General features: G+C 39.4%; 3 protein-coding genes across 3 annotated transcripts in view; 2 read left to right on the forward strand and 1 right to left on the reverse strand.

The window, feature by feature from the left end:
• Positions 1-410: 410 nt before the first annotated feature.
• LOC121651377 (cytochrome P450 3A27-like) lies at positions 411-4,138 on the forward strand. The gene is made up of 13 exons (XM_042003538.1): positions 411-692; positions 1,097-1,190; positions 1,270-1,322; positions 1,428-1,527; positions 1,625-1,738; positions 1,825-1,913; positions 1,996-2,144; positions 2,237-2,364; positions 2,488-2,548; positions 3,114-3,274; positions 3,404-3,630; positions 3,724-3,886; positions 4,011-4,138. The coding sequence occupies exons 1-13, from the start codon at positions 622-624 to the stop codon at positions 4,107-4,109; spliced, it is 1,509 nt and encodes a 502-aa protein (XP_041859472.1). The 5' UTR covers positions 411-621; the 3' UTR covers positions 4,110-4,138.
• Positions 4,139-5,893: 1,755 nt separating this feature from the next.
• Positions 5,894-26,358, forward strand: part of apeh (acylaminoacyl-peptide hydrolase) — a 33,822-nt gene continuing 13,357 nt past the window's right edge. Inside the window, exons 1-5 of the mRNA XM_042003535.1 lie at positions 5,894-6,027; positions 8,079-8,186; positions 15,243-15,494; positions 16,023-16,130; positions 17,420-17,682. Of these exons, the coding sequence (XP_041859469.1) occupies positions 6,022-6,027; positions 8,079-8,186; positions 15,243-15,494; positions 16,023-16,130; positions 17,420-17,682 (737 nt within the window). The 5' untranslated portion in view covers positions 5,894-6,021. The remainder of the gene's footprint in view (positions 6,028-8,078; positions 8,187-15,242; positions 15,495-16,022; positions 16,131-17,419; positions 17,683-26,358) is intronic.
• Positions 19,948-25,199, reverse strand: capza1b (capping actin protein of muscle Z-line subunit alpha 1b). The gene is given in 12 exon segments (XM_042003541.1): positions 19,948-21,430; positions 21,577-21,639; positions 21,753-21,824; positions 22,502-22,580; positions 22,743-22,822; positions 22,914-23,033; positions 23,035-23,073; positions 23,075-23,122; positions 23,207-23,270; positions 23,490-23,541; positions 23,680-23,743; positions 25,101-25,199. Coding segments are annotated over 12 exon segments (861 nt in total). The 5' UTR covers positions 25,140-25,199; the 3' UTR covers positions 19,948-21,289.

Below are 26,358 nucleotides of genomic sequence, written 5' to 3' on the forward strand. Positions count from 1 at the left end.
CCCACACCCACTCTTGTATTTTTTAGCCAGCAACAGTGTGTGTAGTGACTATGGCATTTAGCCACTCAGTTGGGTGAGGGGATCCGTTTGTAACGCGCTTCAATAAACAATCCAAAGGCCGCTGTCGAAGTTGGGTGAAGTTCCCGTTTATTTTCCAAGTTGTTATAGTATGCGTTGATAATGGGTAACGTTTATGGTAAAAATAAAAGAGTGCCAATAACAAAATACGAAAGCGGTAAAAACTGTGACATTCTCCCACACCCAAACTAATTAGAAAAAACCCACATCACCTGTGGCTGTCATTTAATACACCTGATGCGCCTCTTTACTGCCACCCAGTGTGATAATACAAACCAAAAAACGCAAGTGACACAAAAACAGCAAATGGCTCCTACAGTGTGTATGCGTGTGTATGTGTGTATCCTGCGTAAACTGAACGGATACTGATAAATTATTGCAAGTAACCTGATAGAGTCCTTCCATAAACTTGCGTAATGTGAGACATTGGACTGGTGTTTAGGGCATATTACGTAAGTTCCAGTACTTTGGGACGTTCTCAGTCCGGTTGTTTGTGAGGTTGATCGTTTACATCTGAAACCAGGAAGAAACGCAGGAGCAAAAATGAGCTTCTTCCCGGACTTTTCCATCGAGACCTGGACTTTAATAACGATTTGTATCTCTCTCATCCTTCTGTAAGTATTATAGAATTCGGATTTGGGTTTATTTTGTGTTTGTAAAGTTTCTCTAAGTCTTCTAAGTCTAAGAGTTTTTCTAAAATCACGTCAGAAAATGAACTTGCTGCTCCGGTGTGCTGCCAAAACACTGCAGAGTACAAATTCATTCATCTGTATTTCTTTTGTTACACGTCTGTTATTATTGTTTAATATTAAGATACTCGTCTGTGTCGTAGAAACAATCAGGACAAGAAAGTCAAGTCAGAAAGAAAAAGAAAGAAGTTCACAAGTGCGTTAACAACGTTACGATAAAAAAGGCCCAATTTTTCTAAACAAAAACAACAGAGGGGGAGGAAGACAAATGTGTTTCTGTACTGAAAGGGTAACCCGTCTAAGTTTTGAATCCTGCATTTATCTCTCAGGTATGGATATGCTCCATATGGTTTTTTCAAGAAACTAGGCATCCCAGGACCCAAACCTTTACCCTTCATTGGGACATTTTTGGAGCTGAGACATGTGAGCCACATCTGCCTATCTGGTTCAGTGATTCATATTCATGGATCCATGTTCATGCTTACTGTGTCTTCTTCCTCAGGGCGTCCATGTGTTTGACACAAAGTGCTATCAGAAGTATGGAAAGGTGTGGGGGTAGGTGTTCAGCAGTGAACATATATGCCTTACATTCCATACATTTCTTATGTGGTGTTTCGAGCTGCATCAGAGTCATTCCAATGTCTGCCATCACATTTCAAGGACGTATGATGGCAGAACGCCTGTACTGGTTATAATGGACACAGCAATGATCAAAACGATCTTGGTTAAGGAGTGTTATTCAATGTTCACCAACAGACGGGTAAAGACTATTTCTCTAGTTAATACCTATAAATAATAGAAGCACACAATGTGAAGAAATGTCTGCATTTGTGTGTGTGTGTGTGACTGTGGTGCAGGATTTTGGCCTAAATGGACCACTGCGTGAAGCTGTAACAGTAATAGTAGATGAGGAATGGAAAAGGATTCGTAGCATTCTATCTCCATCATTCACTAGTGGACGACTGAAAGGGGTAATAAAGCACATTATTCACAGCATAATGTTTATCTAGTTGTAAATATTTAATGAGTCGTGTCTTCTTTGTTCATTTTTGCACAGATGTACACAATCATGTTGGAGCATTCGCGCAATTTGATTAAGAGTCTGCACAAGAAAGCTCAGGCAGATGAAGTCATAGATGTTAAAGAGTGAGTTTTCTCCTTGTGTTTCCCAGCCTATTCTTATTTACTTGGTAGTCTTCCAGTCAGTTGAAGTCTCCTTTTTTTGCAGCGTGTTTGGACCGTACAGTATGGATGTTGTGACAAGCACCTCCTTCAGTGTGGACATTGATTCCATCAACCATCCTACAGATCCTTTTGTGGAAAATATAAAAAAAATGGTCCAGTTTAGCTTCCTAAATCCCTTGCTTGTGCTTGTAGGTATGTCAAACGTTAGGCTGTGACCTGAAATTGACTTGATTGACTGGCTTGCTCCTTGAATGCTAAACTAATGTAAATGTTATTCATTTCAGTTCTGTTTCCAGCCTTGGGATCAGTTTTTGACAAGATGGATTTGACATTCTTCCCCAGTGATGTGCTGAAATTCTTCTTAGCATTTCTGAAAAGAATTAAATCAGAACGGGATCAGAATAAAAACAATGTAATTCAGTGTATTATACAAAGATGCTTTTAGACATTCAGCAGTGTGGCGTTTATTGTAAATTTAATTAGGAAATTCTGTTCTTTTTTCTTCTTTGTTTTTTTGTTTGTTTTTTTTCTGTAGAACCGAATGGACTTCATGCAGTTGATGATGGACTCTCAAAAGTCAGGCAACAACAAAGACGGTAAAACTCTCACTGAAGCAGATGAAACCAGTCTGACAAGTTCATGTTCAAAGTTCACACTGTAGTCAAAACTTAAAGAAAATGGCAGTAGTCACTTTCATTAGTTCTAGATTTATCGTTCATTAAAGTCATTCAGAGAAGTCAACAGCATATAATATATTTTTACTATGCATTACTCTATACTACTTTTTTTTGTCACTGGTAAGTTAGAGAGTAGGAGTAAATCTTGAAATGCGATATCACATGAATGTCTCTTTGGGTTCATCAGTGTTGAACAAGCAAAGATGAAACAAGCTGCGAGTTAAGAAAATGTCTGATCTGTCAGTGCAAGTTTATTTATCCTGGATTTTTTTATGCTCCTAAACCTTGTGAACTACATAATGTGGATAATTTAAGTCAGTGGTTTAAAAGAACTTAAAAATGGGCCCTGTATTGTTAACATTTTCCATGACATTTTGCCCCAGACTATTACACACTGAGCCCTTTCAAAACACAGAGTTTACTATCAGTGTGTAGCTGTTTTCTTAACAGTTTTGTTTGTTGCATGGCGTGTTTTATGTTGCAGGGCTGACTGATTCTGAGATTCTTGCTCAAGCCATGATATATATCTTTGCTGGTTATGAAACCAGTAGCACCACCCTGTCCTTTTTAGCCTTCAACCTGGCAACCCACCCTCACGTCCAAAAGACCCTGCAACAGGAGATTGATGAAACCTTCCCAAATAAAGTAATTTTCTTTCTTTCTTTCTTTCTTTCTTTCTTTCGAGTAAATGTTTGTTATTTTTTTTTTTTGCTTGTTAACACACCTGGTCCAGTGCTGCCTTCTAATGTTATTACTCTACTTCCTCACCATCAGTGTCAGCCCACTTACGATGCCCTGATGCAGATGGAATACCTGGACATGGTGATGAATGAATCACAAAGGCTTTATCCTGTTGGTAATCGACTGGAGAGAGTGGCAAAGTCTTCTGTTGATATCAATGGTTTGACCATCCCAAAGGGAACTGTTGTCATGGTGCCTGTTTACGTTCTCCATCGTGACCCTACTCTGTGGTCTGAACCTGATGTTTTCAAACCTGAGAGGTGATAAATTGGATTAATAGAAGGTCGTCAGATTTTACCTCACACTTTGACTTTTGCTAATTAACTTTATCAACTTCTTTCTACTTTCTACAGGTTCAGCAAGGACAACAAAGACAACATAGATCCTTATTCCTTCCTACCCTTTGGAGCAGGACCAAGGAACTGTATTGGCATGCGGTTTGCTGTCTTGATGATGAAGTTGGCAATAGTGGAGATCCTTCAGAACTTCAGCTTTGTTACTTGCAAAGAGACAGAGGTGAGGATATAATCTGTATATCTAGTCTTAAAGTAGTGCCAAAAAGGTGAACATATGTTCAGCTGACTGTAGTTATAAGAAATGGTATCTTTTGTGGATAATATTTTGTGTATTTACTGTATAGATTCCGCTGGAGCTAGGAGCTGATGCATTCACTAGACCCAAAAATCCCATCAAGCTGAAGCTCGAACCCAGAACAGCTACGGATTCCCCGACAAATTAACTCCAATAAATCACAACCTGGATGCTTTACTTTTCATTTGTTCAATACCATATCAGCTGTTATGCTTTTCCAAAGAAACATTTTTAAATTATATTTCAGTTAAACTATACACTCACTCCATATGGACAATATTTCAAATCACCATTCAAACCAGAACATTTATAGCCTAGAGTGCACAAATAAATGTAGAGGTTTTTATTCTTTTGAACATAATGAACATTTCCTCTTTGTTGCAGCATTTCACTGAGAACATCTAAATAAATTACTTGTGATGCCTTAACATTCTTATTTGCTGACACACCTTTGAAATTTCTTAAGATTTTTTACAAAGTCTTTATTATAACAAATTTACTTCATATATATATATATTATGCCAGTATAAATGTATCCAAATGTATGAATGCCAAGTTCAACATCATAAATGCACATGCGTTGCCTTGTGTAGATGTAATTTTTGTTTTTGGTTTAACTTTTCTCTCATTATCTCATAAGGTTTAAAGGGCAAAATCTATTACATCCTATGAATCATTATTTTTTAATCACACATAAAGTAAATTAATCATTAATCATTAATTAATCATTTTTGATAAAGTTTGTAGAACCTTGTAAAATGGAAAGCCCACTACAACTGTCTAAATTGTTTGCAGCATATGATTTTGGTTCATCTTGCTCGTCTTCCTCAAGTGAATAAAATAATTTTATAAATAAACCTTTGAATTTTCTTCATTTTTAATCACATATTTCATGCTGATTACCATTTTGGGTCTGTTTTGTCAATGTCAACATAGTTTCATTCTGATGAAATACTTAGTGGCACGTAAACAATCTAATTATGGAATAACTAGTCTAAGTTGGAATCTGATTAGCTAGATATGTGCCAGATTTAACTGATTTTGTCTACATCGTTGATGAAAATTAATATTTGAAAGGGTAATTCTTAGTATAAGGAAAACAAGGATGTGCTTTCACACTTTTTGAATGAGGCTTTTTTGGAGCTACCTCTATTGTCCTCTTTTTCTTTCTGTAGATCATATTACAGAACTATCTCACTTGTCCAGTTTTGTCCTTTACATTATAACTGGGACAGTATAAACAGGTAGCAGATGAACAAAAGAAGATGAGGTGGACAGATAAGGCTGCTCTGCCTGAACTCTCAACTGCACGACACAAAAAGCCCTCCCTTTATTTTGACAGGTGTAACATGACACTGCACTCCGAAGCCCATGGGTTGCCTACCTACAGATAAAACATTTCCCTCTAAATTAAGACTGGTAGACACTGTCTTCCACAAGTATGTGGGGATATGAAGCATTGTATAAATATCCTCGCTCTGGTGCAGGACAAGCTGACTTGTGATACTGTCATTTCGCCATCAAGGGGAGTTGCAGCACCGCGAAACACGGTAGAAGATAGCCTAATCCCAAACAAGGGAAACGGGTGAATTAGCTTTACTATCGGGTCTATGTATTTTCAATGTAATTTTGCTAATGGGAAAATGTTCACTTTTTTTTCTTTAGAATTTTCTATGCTGGAAAACTGTACTTTCGATGTACTTATTCAACTCTAAATATGCTTATTTGAACCAATTAAAGGTATATTCGTGAATAAACTTCGTTTTCATCCCACTACTCGGGAGTGGGCACATGTATCGTTGGACGTCCGAAACAAAGAGGTTTAACCCCTAGCGTGGGGGAACGCCCTTATCCCCGCCCCTAGAGACAAAACCCCCAGTCATTGGTCAAATTCTTGCACTACGCCTCTTTGATTGGTTGCGGGCTTCGTCATTGAGCGTCTGTTGTTCACGCTCGCCTGAGAGCAGGAGCGCTTGTGACAGTGGAGTGCTTTGATTCATGCTGTTGTGGAGACTCATTTTTGGGTTTGGAGAACAATTAATGCGGCCAGACCGAAGCGTATGAAGGTAGGTTCACACGGTGGGCTGTAGTGTTGTACTGGTTTCTAGAGGTGCTATCTACACTTTGGACTTTCTTATTAGTGGAAAAAGCAAAATGCAAAAGTAGATTAAATGCAGGTCGCCTGCTCAATATGAGATTTTGTTGTTCGATATGTCTGCAGTTTCTGCTCCAGGTAAACTTCAAAGCTATAAACTAGGCAGGACTCCATATTAAGTTATAATTAAAACATGCATTTATAAATAGAGTGGTCTAATATCAAGCATACAAAGGTTTCAGGCTAATGGGTGTAAATACTTCAATTATAATGACCCAGTATTGATTTTACCATTACCACTACACGCAATCTATAGATGATAGCGAATGTGATTTTTTTGTAAGGTCTGTGGCACTTAAAAGTTAACGTGAATGGTACCAACTAGCAAAATAATACGGACTGTGCGTCAGACAAAGGCCCAGATCGGCAGGTGGATCCTCTGCTGTGTTTGAGCACGCAGTCATCATGCATTGTTTTGAACACACTGAGTAATTTCTTTCTTTTTTTTATTAGTCAGAATCCTTACTATTTTCTCAACTATAATAATTAAACCTGGATCTAATTTTCCATCTGAGAAAATATTATTTGTTTACATTATTTGCATAAATGTGACATTATACCAAAACCATGCAGACATTTGTCTGGTTCTTGTCTTAATCTGTTGGTGTTCACACAGCCAAACTGCAGCACTACTTAAAAGGCATGTGGGCTTCAAAGTGGGTTTCAGCAATTTACCCCTAAGTGATGATTCCCATGGTGTGGGTATCCCTGGAATGCTGAAATGATTTTCCATGGTATCTGATTTATAGACCAGGATATCAGGTGACATTTTGAGAATTTGGCCAACAGCTTAAATTCACAGTAACATCTACAATAATATCAAAGAATCTGTGGTTGGGGAAGATTGAGAAGCAGTTTCATAATACATGACAAGTTAGTAGCCAATAAAAACTCTAACTACTGATTCACACTGCTGCTTTGCTGTGAATGTGTGGTAAGCCACAGAATGCACCCAGGAATTTTGGAGAGACAGAGAATGTTCTTGGAGGTTTCTGTAAGAAAGTAAACACTCAACTTTCATGGCAGTGAGGAGGGGAGGACAGGCTTGTTGAAAATGTTGATGAGTGTGTTTGCTTTCATATTCAACACAGACAAAACCTAATGCCACAGTGCAGATTGCAGGTGTTTCCATACGCAGCCTAAATGGTCTCCGGATGACATAATAAAACAATGAAAGTTATTTGCTGTGGCCTATGCTGGCATCAGATCTCAATTCAGCTGATCCGCTTTAGATTTTGGACCCATGTGACAGACAGAATCACCACACCAAGCCCCAAGAATAGTGTTTGACCCTTCAGCGGAGTTTTAGATGAAAACCTAAGCTGTGGAACTTATTCTGGCTTCCCAGAAATTTATTAAAACACTATTGGGTGTTAACGGAAAGCTGATTATTAATGACGTCAAACCTCACGCATTGTCAGACACATAATCAACACTCAGAGAACCAGACAAATTCCCAGCAACAGACCTGACTTCATTGCTAAAACAAAGAATGTTGAGATAAGTCTCTTGCCATTCTCACAATGTTAAAGATGATGTCAGCTGTGTGAGATGTGTTACGTCTTGCCCTGTGACCACACAGAACCTAGCTGATGAATCACAGGGTACAGTGGATTCTGTGCAGGATGGCCCGGACCTTTAAAGTTAAATGACATAGCAGACAGTTGTCTGCTATGTCTGATCAGAGCAGACAACATGTCCTCAGTCCCTCACCAACTTAATGTGCAGATATGCTAATGACTTCCTGTTTATAATCCTGAGCACAACCCTGTGAGGCCACACATGGGACCCCAAGTCCCATTATGTTAAACTTCTGTACCACTCACTGAAAAAAAAACACACAGAGAAGCCATCTCTGTGTGCCATGAACCAATTTTAATACCCAGATGCATTCATTTGTGAGATTCTTCTGATTTATCCTGCTTCTTTAAGCATGCATTTCTTCTGTATTTTTCACAACAGGTGAAGAAGATGAATGTGGAGGCTCTGAGCAGACCAGAGCTGTTGATGCTCCTCAGTATTTTGGAGGGAGAACTAGAGGCCCAGGATGTTGTCATACATGCACTTAGGGTGAGTTTCAAACTCCCAAACAGACTCAAACTCATGTTCATTCCAAAGCATACCTCTAGGAGTGTGTGTACATACATAATAATAACAAGAGTATTATTTTTGTCATCAGTCTGAAATAAAACATAATAATTGCAGAATTTAGTACTGAAATGATCCAGTTTCAACATTACACTGACAATTGTAATTTCCTTCTGGGATAAAGAAAGCATTTTTCATTCCATTTCATTTCAAAAAGAATGTGAACTTACTGGGAGGGGGTGTGTAAACAGGAACCTGAGGAAACAGTGTGTGAAGACAATGGCACAGGGGCCATTCTGTCTTCCAAAGCCTTTTATTTCAACAGAACAGCAATATTATTCCCATCAGACTTCATTCAGATGTGAATCTGACCATATTGTATGTCGACTCAGCTCAAACAGATAGTTCACACAAAGTTTAGTCACACATAGCTTGACTGATAATTCATACTCACCTCTTTGGAGCCTTGGTGGCTTGTTTCCTTGAATGCATACTTTGAGTACGCACTCGAGCTGTTTTGCTTGTCCAGCTGTGTTCGAAACGCTAAACACAAGCTTTGAGGATATCTAAAGATGCATTTAATTTAAAGTCATGCTTCCTATGTAAGCACAGGTGATCCATACAACCTGACTCACCTAAGTGTAGTACCTCAGACATTCCTCAGCAATAACTTCACACAAGCTTACTGTTAGATGACTGTTTCTTGAATACTTGCTCCTTTAATCCCTCTTTTTCTCTTGTTCTGTGTGTCTCATTCACTCATATACAAGAAAAAAAGAGCACAGCTTTCATTCAGCAGCAATGCTTTTCAGTGTCTGTCCAGTCCAATTAGCTCTCTCCATGCCACTGGCTGCTTTTCACACTCATGACTACAGCATCTGTCCCACGTTGGGTCAAAACTGCTCAGACTCTCACTCACTGTCTGAATTAGTGACTGTGGGTCTGTGATAAAGGCAAGTGCCAACCAGGACCATCTTGTTGTAACAGATAAGGCTGGTGAAGTTTATCTAGAAAACTAGTAAGGCTGTAATCACAAGAGAATTCCTGCTCCAGGGCCTGAAGGAAAGCCATAGCAACCACACCAGCTCAGATGTGAAGCATGCATTTGACTCCAAACTTCACACACACCCCCAGTCATCGTCTGTAGTTTCTTTCTTACTCAAACACAACCACATTACAGGGGGTCTTTCATGTTTAAGCATGACCCATGTCCTGTCCATCCGCCCACCCACACACACAGACACAGATTTTGGTGATCTCAGCTAAGCCACTCACAGAGTGTGGTGTTTACTGAGAAGAGGATGTACAGTGTTGTGGACTGAAATCACTGACTTCCCTTGTTCCCGCTGGGGGCCTGTACAAATTACTTACTGGTCAATGCTAGGGCAGATTGTGTAGAGAGGGAAGTGTCTACGCTCAATAACAGGCTAATGCATCCAATATTGAGCTCTGTCTGGCACCTTTGAAGTGTATTTATTATGTATGCCTTTCTCTGTCTTACACCTCAAGCTATAACTGTAACATTTGTCTCTAACTAGTGCCTGACCAAAGCACTGTGTCTGCTGTGGTGTGACTGAGAAACAGAGCCCTACATCTTCACTCTTTACTAACTTTAAATATTTTCTCCTCACTGCAGCAAGTACTTGGGATGCCTTTAGATTGCTCAGGACAACCATGTTAAGTTACTATTAACCCCTTCTTTACCCAAAACCCCTGAAAACTTGGAACTGCATCAGCATGTTTTCATATACATATTGACATGACGCCACCTGTGAGACTTGTTTCTACAGATTCTTGATCGTACTGTTTCTAGTTCTTATAACTAAGGTCTTACTTACTTAAGGAAATAGCTTAGCAGTTTTCGAAGAGGGAGGATTCTTGAGAACTTGCACCAGGCAGCTCCTGCATTCCAAGAGGTGTGTCAAGTCTTTTGACCTCACAATTGTCTTTATCTAAATGGAGGTAATGCTAATAATAGCCTGCTTTAAATCCAGCATAAAGGAATATCCCAGTAACTCAAAAGAATTACCCCTTAAAGACATAGAAATATAATAATAATAGAGACATTTATCATTAAATCCTCAGTAAAGCTGTTTTTCTTGATTTCCCTCTTCATTACATTTTGAGTTAAGAAAAGAACAGCGCAGGGCTACGCAGACTGTGAGACTGTAGCTTTTTTTGAAATTGTGACCTCAAAATAAGATGAGATCAGGTGTGAGGAATGGCTTTCAGTCTTTTGTTAAAGACTTTCAAGGTCTTGCGTTACAAATATTTCTGTTTGAGGATGAAATTTATTGTTATTGTTTACCTAGACGATGATGTTATGTTAATTCTCATCAGGATCTTTTTTTTGTTGTTGTTCATATGATGTCATGTCCTGTAATCCTAAAATGTTTTGTCTATTTTTGCAGGCTGACGTGTTTTCCTGGTTCCATAAACAATAGGGCTTGGCAAGAGTGTGTTGTTCAGATAAGAGTGTGTATTTTTTACTACTCAAGAGTCCCTGCCCAATTTGTCGTGTAAATATGATTTAAAAAAAAGAGGAGATGTTCCCTTGAAAGCAAATGTAAGCTGGTCTGCGAGAGCAAATGCTGAGTTACTTCCAAGCCTCAGAGATTTATCTTGCTTTTTCAAAGCACACATAAAAAATCAACACACTGATTGGTTTCTGAGATGGACACAGACACAAACTTGAATAAAAAAAAAAGGTTAAAATCACTTTTTACCCTTAACTGTTCTTTGTACTTAACAAGAGAGTATTATAAAATAAATATTAAAAATGCATAAAAAAATTTATACAAAAAGCCAAACATCAGTTAATCTAAGATTATAAAAAGTAGCTTTTTCTCTAAGGGATGGTCATGTTTGAACATAAGTGCCTTGCTAGTTTAATTTTTACATATGCTCAGGATATATCAAAGCACTTCCTTGTTCCACCCAGGAATACCGCCTGTTATGTTGCTCCAAAAGCGGCGCCTGTCTAAAGGCTGAGAGGACCTGCCTGCATGTTTCATCACTGACTGCTGATGATAACATTTGAGGCAGTTAAACATTACTTTGAGGGTTTATGTTTAGTTTCTTTATTCAGTTATCTCTGTGCCATCTGCAGTTAATGAGTGGGTGGGAGGTGTGGAGGATATGGCTTGAGCCTTAAGCACACAACTGATTACACTACATAATGCATAGGCCTCAAATCTCTTCTTGGTCTCTTTCTCTGTCCTATCAGCAGTGTAAAAAGATGTCTAAAAAGATATTCCCAGTGCACTGATGAATTAGCACTGAGGATGGGTTTCTGCAAGACCTCAGGATTATCTAAACAATTAATCAGTGTGAAAATCAGAAAGAAATGGGAAATAAGGCTTAACTGGTATACTTTTGCTCCTTAGCACATATTTAGCTTCTATGTGAAATAATAATATATAGGCAAAAACAATCTAACAAAAAACATAACATTAAAAAAAGAAAAGAAAGAATCTTTAATAAATGAAAGCACTGTCTGTCCACTGTTGTGTCATATCGCTGCGTTGTCTACACCAGCTGCATATGCTGCTAAACTACCTTTAAATAACGACTATCATGGTTAGTTTTACATGTAATGATCACCCAGTTTTCCATTTAGTGAATTTCCCTGACAATTTTCTTATTGTTTCATTAATGCTTTTGACTCATGGTACATGTATTATAGCAGGTATAAAAATTAATCCATGCCAGGTAATGCCACAGTATATTTGGTGTAGCTGGCTAATTCAGGATTAAAATAACAAGTAATCCTGTCAATGTCAGGTTGTCAGTTTAAACAGTTATCAACATAATATTCAAATAAATGTGTAAGACATGACCTGATTGCTCACATATTATGAAAAAAAGGAATTGTTCTTTCATTTGTTACTCATATTTTATACCTGACTAAATGATGCATTGCGTAATTTCATTAATCTCACTGTTCTTAGTAAAAAAAATAAAAAAAATCTTTTTTTTAATAGTTTATTTTTTTCACTCACTGCACAGAAAAAAATGGTGTCTCCTTTTCACTTAGACTGCCATCCAGCTCAACTATGCAGCCCTAACTAAACTAAGATCAACTCAACAATAACAGCTGATTTTTCTGTTAAAAGATTTGGTATTTGGGATCTTTGCCTTCACAAATATGAAACAGTGAGAATGTGAATTGCTGAAGTGCACCAGAGACTCATGATTACTATAATTTCAACAAAGTGGTCCCACTGAGAGCAAATTCCATATGATATCCAGGAAAGTTCCCACTTCTGTTTTACAATTTCCAGCATAAATTGTTGGTTTCACTTTACAGTCTTCATGGAGAGAATTATCGGTGCCTAATATTTTAAGTTACTTTGTGAACTTTACTCCCTTACATGGTCACTGATGTTTAAAAAAACAAACAGATTTTAATGTCCATCAACAGACTACATTAAAGTACAATGGTTTTCTTTCTATAATATTAATCTCAGCATAAGTAAACAAGGCAAAGCACTGTTAATGGAAACATCTGCTGGATTTATGACACAAGACAAAACCAGATCTTTATGACTAAACAGAATTAGGGCCTTCGTTTTATAATATCTGCCAGAATTGTGATCCCATAGCCATAGCTGCCACCATCCTTACTCTGAAAAATCCACGTTAATTATTCAGCACTTCACTGCAATATCACCTGATGCTAGTAGAAGTCTGTTCTAAGTGTTGAAACTATTTCAGTGGCTTTAACAAGAAAAATGGAGTTCATTACACAAAAACCATTTTTATTTCTTTTTGTATGTGCTGTTTCAAAACATGCTTTAAATCAGAACTCTAGTAATTCAAAATAATAGTGCTAAAGCTTTTATTGCGAAGTGTGAATGAATTCAGAATTTTTTAAATTTGAGGTTTCATTTTTAATCATGCTTTAAATCTTATGTCATTTACAGTTTATTTACTTATAATTAAACAAACAGGATCATAAAGAGAGCAACAATTCAAGAGGATTGAATACTTCAGTATTAGTGAGTCATCAGCTCCATGCACCACTGTCCCAATAAACTCTGTTTCTATTGATAAACTCCACTAACTCAAAAACAAACCAACAAATTCACAGAAAAAACTTTCACCATATTTGTAACAGACAGAAAATAAGACATAATATTGGGCAGATATGTAAATGCAATATTATGTTCTAATATTTGTTGAGCCAGATTGAAGAGTTAATGTACATATGTAATCGGAGATGTGTGCTCAGTGCCATTCAAAGCTCTGATTTTATCCATCCTAGCTGCTGAGTTCAATGTGTGTTAGTCATTACAGAGGCTTACGAAGGAAACAGGACTCCGTGGCTCTGTTCAGCTAACAGAGGCCATGTTTGTTCCCTGAGGCTGTAGGTAACTAACTGACAGACAAGTTTTCCAGGTGAAAGGCATCAGGTTGTCCCTCACACCTTGTTACACCAGCAGGAATTTTAGAAGCTAACATGTTCCAGCACATTGATTTCAATGGCAACAACATTCAGAATTCCAAAAATACACAAGCAAATTATTCACAGATGAGGTATTCTTTCCCGTTTCTATAAGAGACATTTGTCATCAGTAGTTTGGCAGGAATGAGAGCTTTGCAGCCGACAGGGTTTGCTTGTTGTGCCTTCTCATAAAGGAAAGCACACCCTGTCATTATGATCAGAACTATCCTGACAAAAAAAACCACGCGAGACCAGATCCTAAGCTTGGGCCTCTATACACACACATGCGTACAGAGCCCAGCCCTTAATGGTCTGTTTAAAGAGTTATTTAACTAAGGAAGTTTCAGTTTTGTCTTTAGCTAGATGAAGAGGATTTACAGCTTTACTCTGAAGGCAACACAAAAACACAATCATGCATAAACATGTTCACAAGGTTTCACACACATATTTAGATTCTCTTGAGAAGGGAAGCAGAGGTAGAAATATTCTACACCTACAGTAGTACTCACTGTCACACATAAGGAGACTTATTGGGTCAGACCTGATGACAATACATAGGACTGAAGGCACTGAAATAGTGTATTTTGCAGGTTCTGTAATCTCTTCGCTAGGGGTCAAGCAGAAAAAAAACCTGAAATACAGCTTCTTTACTGAAACCCTCAGGGTGTGCGCGTGTGTCGGTGCACACGCGTGTGTGAGTATGTGTTTGAGTGCCACACTCTGAGAGCATGCGAGAAAAAGAAGCTGAAGGAAATGCAGTAGTAAAAGGAGGTATTTTCAAAGGAATGGCAATGAACCAGCACTGGAATGTATGAACATGTGAGTTTGCACAGGGGGGCAACGGGGGCTGGTCGAATGGGGTGTTCAATAAAGACTGCATGAGGAGACGGAGACGAGTATCCTGAAGGCATGTGGAGTGAACTCTGTCACATGAGCTGACATCACTATTACTCTAAGCTGGCCCCAAAATGCCTCCACAACTCAAACCTTCTAGCTCTTATGTAGCTAATGAGACCCCCTGATGACACGATGACCAGGAGTGAGGTCAACGAGGTGCCTATCATGTTTCACTCAAACCAGCTTGAATAATGTGCAGTAAAGTGAAACTAGTTCAGTTAGCTGCAGTATTTTCTTTGTCTTGATTTGGCCACTAAGCAAATCTATTTTAGTTTAGTTATAATCTAACCACTCATTTAACAACTTTCTAGTGTGGGTGTGTGTGTGTGTGAGAAAAAGCGTTTTAATGACCAAGTCCTTCACCCCTGCATCCCCGGGGAGGAGTTAACATCTGCCCCTTGTGGGGGGTTGGACATCCATGTCTCACCTCTTTGTGTTTGGGTTGACGGGAATGACCATCTGTTTGTGCTCATGCTGACGATAACACCACTCAGCAGATTTCCTCCACACATACGGACACACAACACACTACACTATGTTCAGAGATTATATGTTTCCCTAAAGTGTGTATCCTTTCATAAAATATGTTTGTCATGATGAAAGTCTGCTCAGGCAGCAGTGAGGATGTAGTCTCTCCTTTAGCCTACATTTAACAAATAACAAGTGTATAATACATGTTCATGTGTTTCTATTAGGCAGAGCACAGAGATGCATTTGTCCAGGAGCGCTATGGACAGTACGACCTCAGTGATCCATTCTTGGCCCTGCAGCGGGACAACGAAGCCACGGATCGCCAGCAAACGCTTACCCAACCTCACACGCATCGGCAGGGCCAGGCAGTGGGCCCAAACCCTCTGGCTGTGCTTAAACTGGTCATGACTCACTGCAAGAGGATGCAGGAGAGGATGATGGGACAGCTGGCTGCAGCTGAGAGCAGACACAGGAGGGTAAGTGGCCATTCACACTCATATGCAGTCAGCTCACCCGAATTCATAACAGGTTTGCAGGACGGTGCTGACACTAAGGCTCACACTAGCACAATATGCTTGATGTGTGTGTGAACATGAGCATATATTTATTATTCCCCATGTTTCTGCTACTGAATTGATTTAGGTAAGTGAGGCAGAGAAGCAGCAACTACACTCAGAGCTTAGATATGAAGCTTTATCACAGTATCATGAAAACTGTTATGGACTCTCCATTAATCAAGTTTAGTTGATGATACAGTCATCAGATTTCATGGGAACACCCTCTTTTTTTCCCAGATAATACACTCAGAAACAGATTGCAAAACAAGGCAATGCGTGTCCCTTGTTTTGCTCACAAGTAGGAGGCCACCACCCTACTTCCTGATTACTTAAAGCTTAATCAGCAAATGGTTTTATGTTATTGTGAGAACTATTGCAGATTTTGTGATTTATACTCTTATAAGAGACCATGATTGCATTTTTTAAACTTGACTATTTCTTTGACAGATGATATCTGATCTGGAGAAGGAGAAACAGCATTATGCCCAGGACTCTGCACGGCACGCTGACTTTGCCCTCATGCTCCAGAGTGAAAGGGATAAACTACTGCAACAGGTGTGAATACTGTGTGTGTGTATCCATTTGTAATGTATGTTTAACCTAAAAAAAACAAAAGAAAGTCTCAGAAAATTGCACATGAGCACATGTAGTGGATCTACTCCCCTGTCCATCTCCTGTCTACACACTGTCTGTCTTCATTGTTCTAGCTGTGATTTAAAACCCAGTGACTGAGCAAGGAAGCATCAGCGCCTCTGTGTAACTCGGCAGGGTGGGGAGAGCCTGGCATTTTAAATAATACACACACAGAGGCGCTCTTACAGTGCGCACAAGCACAGAACTGTTCCATGGGAAACAGATGAGGAAGAGACCATTGTTTAGTTGTCCAGCAGCCATGGGGCTTTATGGCCTCAGGAAACCTGAGATAATGGATGTCCATGTCTAATGCAAGGTCAGCTGGTGCACACACACTGTGAGCACACAATCGGCTACTACACAGGGGTCTTATGTAAGAAAAGGTTCCTGAGTGTCTTCCTCAGGCTTTCCTGCCTTTAGTTTCTTTTTTTTTGTACAGCAACCATAAAAACACACCTTTGTATTGCATCACCTTTCCTTTCCTTCAAATACTTAGCAAAAGTTTTAAGTAGGTGTAGTCACCCTCTAATGACCTCATGGCAAACTCAACTTTACATATACATGCCATGCAAGCAAGTAATTCTCTTACAGGTGAAACACTAAACACAGACCCCTCTCTGTGTCTTTACTAACACAGAGACAAAACATACTGTTCTTAACACCTTTTCCTGACTATATTATTTAAGGGGACCAATTTTAATTGTGGTTTATTTGACAGACACAAATTTCAACAGGATGAAAAAGCTGAGAGAAGTAAGGGTACATCTTAAAAACATTGTCCGCTATTACAAGCATCTTTTCTTTAAGTTTTGGATCTCATTAAAAGTATAATTTTTATATGGGGGTTAATCAATTCCAGGTTAACTATTTAATTAAATGACATAAGCTAACTTGAGTACTTATCATGTGTAGTGGACATGTGTACAGTAAAAGATAAGGAAATGATTCTTAATGCAGGCCCTTCATAGACAGACTGAGTTTAATAATTATAAAAGGTCAGCTGCTGCCAACTCTGTTAAAGTATACAGCTTGAATTTGTTCAGTACAAAATAATTAACCAACAATCTGTTCAGAAAGCTTTTACATTTTCCACACATTGAGGTTTTTTGTGCTGACACAATGTGACAAAAAAAGAAGTGCTATTTTGCCTCCTTGTGGTAAAATATGGAAAAACTGCCCTGATTTGATGTATTTCTCTGGTTTTCTTTTAGTTGGAGGTGGAGCGTGCGACAATGCAGAGGTTAGAGAAGGAACAGGCACAAGTGGTGAGCAAGGTTGAGGATTCACTGTCCCAGCAGCAGCAGCTCTCCTCAAATTTGACACTAGAGCTCCAGAAGGCCAGCAATCAGGCTCAGGAGGAAGCTCAGAAGGTCTCGCAACTTCACACATTGCTGCAAGAAGAGACCAGTGCACTAGAGAGGCTCAGGGAAATTCTTGAGAATGAGAAGAGCAGGGCAGCCCAACTGGAGGTCAGGTCTGCGAGGCAGCTGGCTGAGTTCGAGACAGAACGGGAGCAGATGAAGGCCAGGCTCAAAGCTGAGGAAGAAAGGAGCAGGGAGCTTGAGAAACAGGTGGACGAACTGAGGAAGAGGTTGGCTGAACCTCGAGAATGTAAAGACGCAAAGGAGGTTGTGACAGAGGTGAAGGAGTCACTGTCTAAGGTAATGGCATCCGACACTGTTCAGAGTGAGCCGGATGGGAAGATGACCGTAACTCCAAAATCCACCCCACTGCCAAAGGTTAATGGCCTTCACAATCATAAGGAGACACAACCATCACAGGAGGGGAGAGAAGAAAATGGGGTAGAAAATGGAAGTGGAACACCTACACAATTCCCTCCTCACCAGCTACCACACCCTCATCCCCACTCTCCTTCCAGCACTGCTTCATCTTCCCTATCCTCCTCCCCCATTTCCTCTCCAGTTCTGGCAAAGCGTCTGGGCAGCCCAGGCTTCCACCAGTCCTCTTACCAGGCTGGAGTCAATCAGAGATTTCAGGCTGCCAGGCACAAATTTCAGAGTCAGGCTGAGCTGGAGCAGCAGCAGCATGGTGGTCCCCTTTCCCCCAGAGACCTTTCCCCCACCACCTCCTCAACCCCTCCACCACCAGAGCACAGCACAGCTAAGCAGCTGGCCCGCAACACCGTCACTCAGGTGCTGTCTCGCTTTACCAGCCAGCAGGCTGGAGTCAAGCTGGCACCAATCAGCAGCTCTCCATTTGGCACAGACTACCGCAATTTAGCAGCATCACCTCCAGGGGGGAGGTCACCTTCTTCAGGGCCATTATCTCCAGGCATACGCTCCCCTCTCACTCCTCGCTCAGAGAAGACCTATCCACCTCCTATTCCACCGAAGAGGCCAGGCATGAGTCCAACTCCAGGCTCACCAAGTCACTCTGCTCGGACCACCCTCTTCCCAGAGCTGACAGGGAACTGTGGACATGGCAACAGCGGGCAGGAGGCAGCTAAGGAATCAGATCTGGTTTTATCTTCTAGCAGCTAATGACCAGATGAACACTAATTCAACAAGTTAGGGCTAAATCAGCAGTTACTATTATATCCATATTTGCTATCCCTTCTTTCTTGACTTCATAGCATCTTAAAGTTAGTAGTCAAAACACTTAAAAGACGTACTGCTTCAAACAGATGCAGTGTTGCACCTCTATATGAAAAACAATTGGAAAAATCCATTTACAAATATATTATCCTTTTTTTAAAAAAAGCAGTATATTATTTTAATCTTGCCATCTTTGTGTATAATTATTTTATATGTCAGAATTTAAGTATTTATCAGTTGTTTTCCATCCTTTACCACAGTGACCGAGATTAGTTACGTTTGAAGAAGGAAATGTCAACGGGATGTCTTTTTATAGTTTTCCCATCCTTGTGATGCACAAGCTACTGGTTCTGTTAGAAAGAAAAGACAAAATATATTCAGAAAGAGAGCTGAATAGAAACAAAGGGTTGAGCTGTGTGGAGGTGGAGTGTAGCAAAGGCCTCACCATTTTAACATGAAATAGTAAATAGTTTTAAATGCTTTCCCTCTGAGTGCTTATGCAGTTTCTATGGAGGTGGATCACATAAACACTAACACTGTACATATGTAAAAGTATTCAGATTATTCCTATGAATAAACATCACATGCATGTTGTTTCTGTAAGTCTTATCTTGAAAAGGGAAAGCACATTTTGCACTGCAGTCACTGCATCACCCCCCCCCCCCCCCCCCCCCCCTCCCCCCTCTAGTTTTTCAGGGAAGGTTGATATCTACTTCACGCAAAAATAGGATGATAATGTATCAATGTTTTACAAGAATTCTTTGATATATGAATAATTTTTTTAACATAATGGACACTAAATGTTGCTTTTGTAATTATGGCAGATTTTTAACATAGTATTAGTTGTTAGATGAGATTATTTTAACAGATGTATTATTTTATGTCTTACATCTTTGGTTTAAAACCAAGAATTCATTCACATCAAATATTTTAGTAAAAACCTTTTAAAATCTGTAGGTGTACACAATGCCGTCTTTGGGGGAAGCCATGTTCCTTTAAATGCGTTTAAGTGAATAAGGATATCATGACCACATGCCACACTTACTGCTTTAAATAAATTGTTCAAGCCTTAAAGTGTTTTGTTTCCTTTAAAGTAGCATTTCAACAATCTCAGCTGGAAATTTTATATCTTGATAGAAACAAAATTCAAATATCTCCATGCAACAGAAAAAAAAAAAAGCCAAGATGTTTAGCTCATTTATTTGAACATAATGGGGCAGTACAGTATTGAGTTTTGTAACTGATCGGCACACAGTTGTAGTACATTGTGAGGGTTGAACACAGCACATAGTATAGATAACAAGTAACTGATAAAGTCAGCCTACTCAGAAGTTATGTGACACAAAGTATGACGTGGCCTTACGTAAGACACGTTATATTTACAGTATATGATCTTGCCATGTGGCGACTGCTTTGCATTCACTTGGCATTGATTATTACAATTTGTTACAGTTATGAGTGCAATACTCTAGGACTCCAACATAAACCAGCATATTAAAATAGTCATTTGCATACATGAGTGGGAGGATGGAGTTCTTTACCATAGGAAAGAGATTTTGGCAAATAAATCTTGTTAAATATGAGTATGTTTTCCTAAAAGGAAAAGCTGTACAGCAATGGAGGTGTTGCCACAGAAAGAGAACAGAGAATGAATTATGGATGCAGCAGCGCAGAGGTCGCTTTGCCTCATTTCATTGATCACAGGTTGCATGGGTGAAGAGACCATACATGGGTGAAGAGACCATACATCAGTTGAGCACAACAGAAAACAAGTCAACATTCCCTCAGACCAAACAGATACTGACAAACAGGTGCAGGAACAGAGCTATGCTGAGGATTGTGCTATACTTAAATGCTATTCGCTGGATTAGAAATGAGTTTGTTTCTTTTGAGTGAAGCAAAGCTGAAATTTGAGTATGATACCAATTGCTTTTTTTTTCCTGAAACTGCCCTGATGTCACTAATGCATCTAAATTCCAGTTTCCCTATTCATGGCAACTGCAATGACAAAAGAAACTTTCACAAAATTCCTATTTTTCTAAAGTGAAACCCTGATAGATGGAGGTGTGCTTAGCTTCTCATGTCATCTGCTTCCTGTGCTTCTCTGTGTGCTGAGCGCAGTGACATGTCTGCAGCTCTGCGTCACTTTCACAAAGAAAATTATAGAACTTGTCAGGCTGAATTTATGGAGGTCTTTGACTCCTTAGATGGTCGAAGGAAATTTTAACGTAGCAGTCCCGAGCACAGCCCTGCACTGTCCCAACACAGCTCACACATCCAAGAGAAAACACTTTCTTCAAACCATCATCCATTCCCACAACTGCACCTTCTCTACAGCAGACAGATATTTGTGCCTAACAGTCTGCAAAACCTTTAGTACTTTTTGTGTTTTTTTTTTTGTTTGTTTGTTTTTTTAAATGACTTCCTTGCCCCATATTGATATAGTTATGCTTTGGTTAGTCCTTGCGCATGTATGGAGGGTTTTATCTGCCCATAGGAGCATGTCTCACCCTGGTCAGTGCCTCTCTAAGCATTCTGCATCTCCTTGCCAATTTTGTAACTCAAGATCTTATTCCAGTCAATCTTAGTGCGTGTGACAGGCAGCTGGCGACGCAAGGCCTTAAAGGTGGTGTCAGACATGGTCTGGTAGTTCTCACTGATCGCAGTCTAAGGGTAAGAGATGGAGGGAAACCAATGTCAAACATACTTAGTTACACTGTTTTCAACTATATTTTTATGTTGTTCAAGTATGTAACAGTAAAATCCATTTTTATGCCATTTAATAAAAAAAAAGTCAGCAATTGGTAGCTTACCTGATAGTCATTTTCTGCATTCTCAATAATGTCAATGAATTCCTTAGCTGTTTTGGCTTCATTCTGCCAGACACACAAAATTAGACTCTAAAGGAGATGGATGTAGAACTAATCTAGACATTACAATGCATTGTTGGCATTCTGTCCACATGACAACAGAAAACATTTTTACTTACAGTCACAGGTATTGAATCTTCTATCTCCTTATGGCTAACCAATTGCACATTCCCATCTTCATAATAGTGAACCTAGACAGATGAAAACTTCCTTAGGTAGCTGTAGTCCTTGTTTCTTGTTATTAATAAAAACAGATTGTGACATCAAGCAAGAAATAAATAAATCCTTTGCACATTTTGTATTAAATGCAAGCATATTTTGTTTTTCGTCATTTCAGTCATATAAGAAAAGAAGTTTGGCTTGTATCATGCAGCCCTACCAAAAATGGAAGCCGATTTCTCTTCAGTATGATTTTGAGGTGGAGCTCTGAGCATCTTCCATGGAGGTCAGACTTTGTGTGGATGTCAAATTACACCAATTTAACCAACATTTTGGAAGAGGTTCCTACCATCTAAGGCACTGGATGTCTTAAAGCCCATTTCCAGATTTGTTTTTGGTCAGAATGTTCCTCCTTGTATTGTGCAATGACGCAACCAACAACTGTTCTACAAACTGAGAAAAAATTGTAAATGAGCCTTACGGTCATCCCCTTTAGCACAGGTGTCCTTCTAGGCATGATAAAAACTGATTGTTACAAAGAATGTAGTAGTGGTGCCGATCAATACAGCCTACAAAAGTTATCATCCCCATTGACAGGAGCCAGTAGCAGAGTTCAGTACTGTTTAACCAAGCAAGTTATATCAATATCTCCCAGGAGGATAAAGGATTTGGCCCTTATCTGAAAGTATGCGTACACACACACACTTACCTGGATTTTCAATACTCCAACCACATGAGCAGTGGACCCGCCAATGGTAAGTTTCCACTCAGATCTACAGCGACCATTCCTTTGGGAGAAAAAGCAAAAGTCTAAAGTTATGGTCGGACTGTAGCATGTCAAACATAACAATTCACCTACTATTTTAATTCTGTAATAGAGATCAAGTTATACTTAATAAAGTATTTCATGAATTGATTTTAAACAGCTGTTTGCAGAAAGGATACTGTACCAGAAGTTTTTGGGTTGAAACTGATGCCCTTCAATGCAGGCTATAATCGTTTGCTGACCATCAACCGTTTTCTCGTAAACCTGCATTACACAGACGTTATGGGTAAGGATAGAATCCACTGAGTGAAGCTTAAATTCTTATTTTGTCATAACGTTTTGTGCACAAACTTACCGTACAGACTCCAGTAGGGTAGTGCTCTTTGACGTAGCACTGAGGGGCAGTATCACAGGCATCTCTCCAGCTTCTCAGAGTCGTCTCTCCTTCATAGGGCTGCACGTCACTGACCTCTTTTCCTTAGGTGGTCAAAGCGGAACGATAAATTGTTACGGGGGGTCCAGAAACGGCCCTGAACCCAAGTCTCCATGCTCTGTGATCAGGACCTATAAAGGAATGACATGAGAGCTTTAGGAATCTTGTCTCATGCTTTTGCATTTTGGAAATTAAAATCTGAAGAGGAAACATACCGGCTCTTCATATCCCTCTATTTTGGCAGGAGTAAACTGATCCATATTATACTGAGCAAAGGAGCTAGAAAAAAATCAAATTGGTACAAACTTATTGTAGGCATTCATAATTTATAAAAACAATCTTTTTAAGAGAAGTTCTTTTTTTCTTCAAATGATTTATTGCACAATAAACATGTCTGCATTAACCACTGTCTAAGGACTATAAATCTTAAAAGATTTTTTTTTTTTTACTGTAATTTGTAAATATTTGAATTTCTGATGTTACGTAAATGTTACTTACTGTGAAGCCCCCTCTCTAAGAAGGTTGTCATTATTGAGAAGAAGCCGTACATCTAATAAGACAAAAAGACATTATTATTTGGTCAGTGCTCTTAAGAGGCAAACGGATTAAACATATAGACCAAAAGCCAAGTAGTTAAGATGATTCAGTATCATTATCTAAACATCATCTTGCCACATGTGCTTCTCACCATTGAAGACCTCATTGAATTCTCCAGGAGGGGCATGAGTCACAAAGTTGGCCGCTATGCGGACCTGTAGAAGCAAATTCAGTGTATCCAGTTAATTCAATCATCATAATTATGAAGAAAATAACAAAAAAAACAAAAAAAAAGAAAACATACTGACGCACATGATTAATATGACTCAATGGTCATGAAAATAAAGAAATAATGCAAGAACAAATTTGAAAGATTACATCTCTTATGCTAATGCTATGATTATAGACATTAGGTTAAAAACCTATAAATTAAAAATCAGATAAAAAGACAATTAAAGATGCAATAATTAATTAAATGATAAAATGTCAACCGTTAAATGAATTACCAACTCCAAATCTTTAACTGCACATAACTATATCCTATATTTATAACCATCTAAAACAGTAAACTGGGTATCCATGGGTTACAAAGCATCACCATAGTCTATAGGATACACCGATTCCACGATTTTCTGACATTTTCATGACCAAACTACTTATTTACTTGGAAATATAATCGACAAAAAATTAAATAATTAGGTGTCGTTTTCGTGACTTACTGAATAATCGTATTTTGTTTTGGTTTTTCAACTTTTGTTATTTGTGGGGGAATTTCTCCCGCAGTGAATGTTATCTTGAAACTTTTACAGAATACACCTTGTATTTAAAATAACTTGTCTGGATTGTAATATGTCTCAAATATCTCGTCGACTCTCTACTGGACTGTGAAACGTCATCAGACTTCCATTAGACTTCCATAAAACCCTCCAGATTAAATCAAAAGAAGGTCGCCTCTGAATTAAAGCTTTAAAATCCGCCTTTTAGGAGTTTGTCGGCATATTTGCAATTACCTTTCGTGGAAGAGAGGCAGCGCACAGTCGCTTTTATTAGAGTTTGCCCTCCAAATGGCATTGTGTGCAGCTGTAAATGGCTTCGGAGTGCCACCACGAGGCTCCATCTACAATGATCCCTGGCCAACTGCAGCATTTGAGCTGCAACTGAATCTGTTTGACCCAGAAATCTAAAGCAAAGTAACGGTGGCTCCTAATGTTAGCTGACATAAGAGGAACACGTACTCACAACGTAGTTTAAGCAGCATATCGTGGACGCTGCAAAACGATTTTGTACGTAGGCGTAAATACTTTTATTAGACAAGTAAAAAGTTTCTAATATCCAGTGGTTGAAACCATCAATAAAACACCTGATACCGGGGCTAGCAAACTATAAGCTTTCACTAGCATGGGCTAGGCAGCTAATAGTATCTCAAAAACACAAGTTTAGCATTTCAGTGGGTGACAAAAAAACTTTCACTCTTTTTTAGGAACATAATCTACAACCTACATAAACATGCATCATCAATGCTTTTATACCAATTAAATAAATATGCAGTGAATAACGATTTAGTCTTCAAACCTTCTCTTCATCTGACAGCGGCTCCTCAAAATCAGCCATCTTGGCTCTCTCTGACCCCACCTACCTACCCACCCAGCTGACTGACGGCAAGACCGAAACGGTGTTCCAGTCCGTACTGAAACTGACGTGGAACGTTTGATGCGGAACAACGTTCCGCGATCTGATCATGTGGCAAGCCGTTTGCCATAGAATCACCTCTACAATAATACTGAGACGTCTCAGCCGCGCTGTTGGCCAATGGGGTCGAACGTCCGCACTGGCGTTCAATCTTGCCACAGTCCAGTTCGCGCACACCATGGCGTTGTTTTAATGGGCATGCTCAATTTTAAAGCATATTTTTAAGCCCATTTTGGGGGACTTTGCTTGTTAAAAAGCCAGAGATTGGTATGATAAGTATGACAATGCATACTTATGAATAATGATAATGAATAATTATAGCCAAAGAATCTAGAGCAGAGCTTTAACCATGGAATTTCATATGAAAATAAACAGATAGATGCAATTAATATACACATGCACAAGGTATTTATGTTAAATCAATATTTAGGCTACTAAAACTAAAACTCAGTGTACAGAATGCCAACAGTGACAAATATATATATACCTGGGTTCACATCCCAGCCGGGGCTATTACCAACACTTAGTGTGGGTCCTTAGGCAAGACCCTCTGTGCCCTCAGACGTCGCCCGGTCAAACAAGGTCTGTGTCAGGTGCTGGGGAACCATAGCACCCTGGCGAGAAGTGGGCTACTGGAACAAGATGGAAATGGAAGAGAGGTGAGACCAAGGCTCTGTTGGAATGTTACTACTCCAGTAACCCTAGTCAGAGGGGTTACATGCAGAGAATGTGGGAAATATGGAATTTTCAAAACCCACAATCAACACTCACTGACTCACAAACCTCACACATCTCGGTCCAGAAGAGTGCAGTCCTAGGAACAGCAAAGATACTGCGCAGAACCCTCAAGCTCCCAGGCCTCTGGTAGAGGACCCGAGCTTGGATGGATGAGACCGCCCACGGAGGGCGAGGGGACAATAATATATATAACATAGGCCTATATATATAGGGTGGTGTGGTGGTTAGCACCGCAGCCTCACAGCAAGAAGGTTGCCAGTTCGAGCCTCGGCTGGGGGGGAGGTTCGAACCTGGGGGGTGGTGGCCTTTCTGTGTGGGGTTTGCATGTTCTCCCCGTGTATGCGTGGGTTCTCCGGCTTCCTCCCATTGTCCAAAGACATGCATGATAGGTTAATTGGTTATT

The sequence above is a fragment of the Melanotaenia boesemani genome, chromosome 13 (assembly GCF_017639745.1).
Source record: "Melanotaenia boesemani isolate fMelBoe1 chromosome 13, fMelBoe1.pri, whole genome shotgun sequence".
Taxonomy (NCBI): domain Eukaryota; kingdom Metazoa; phylum Chordata; class Actinopteri; order Atheriniformes; family Melanotaeniidae; genus Melanotaenia; species Melanotaenia boesemani.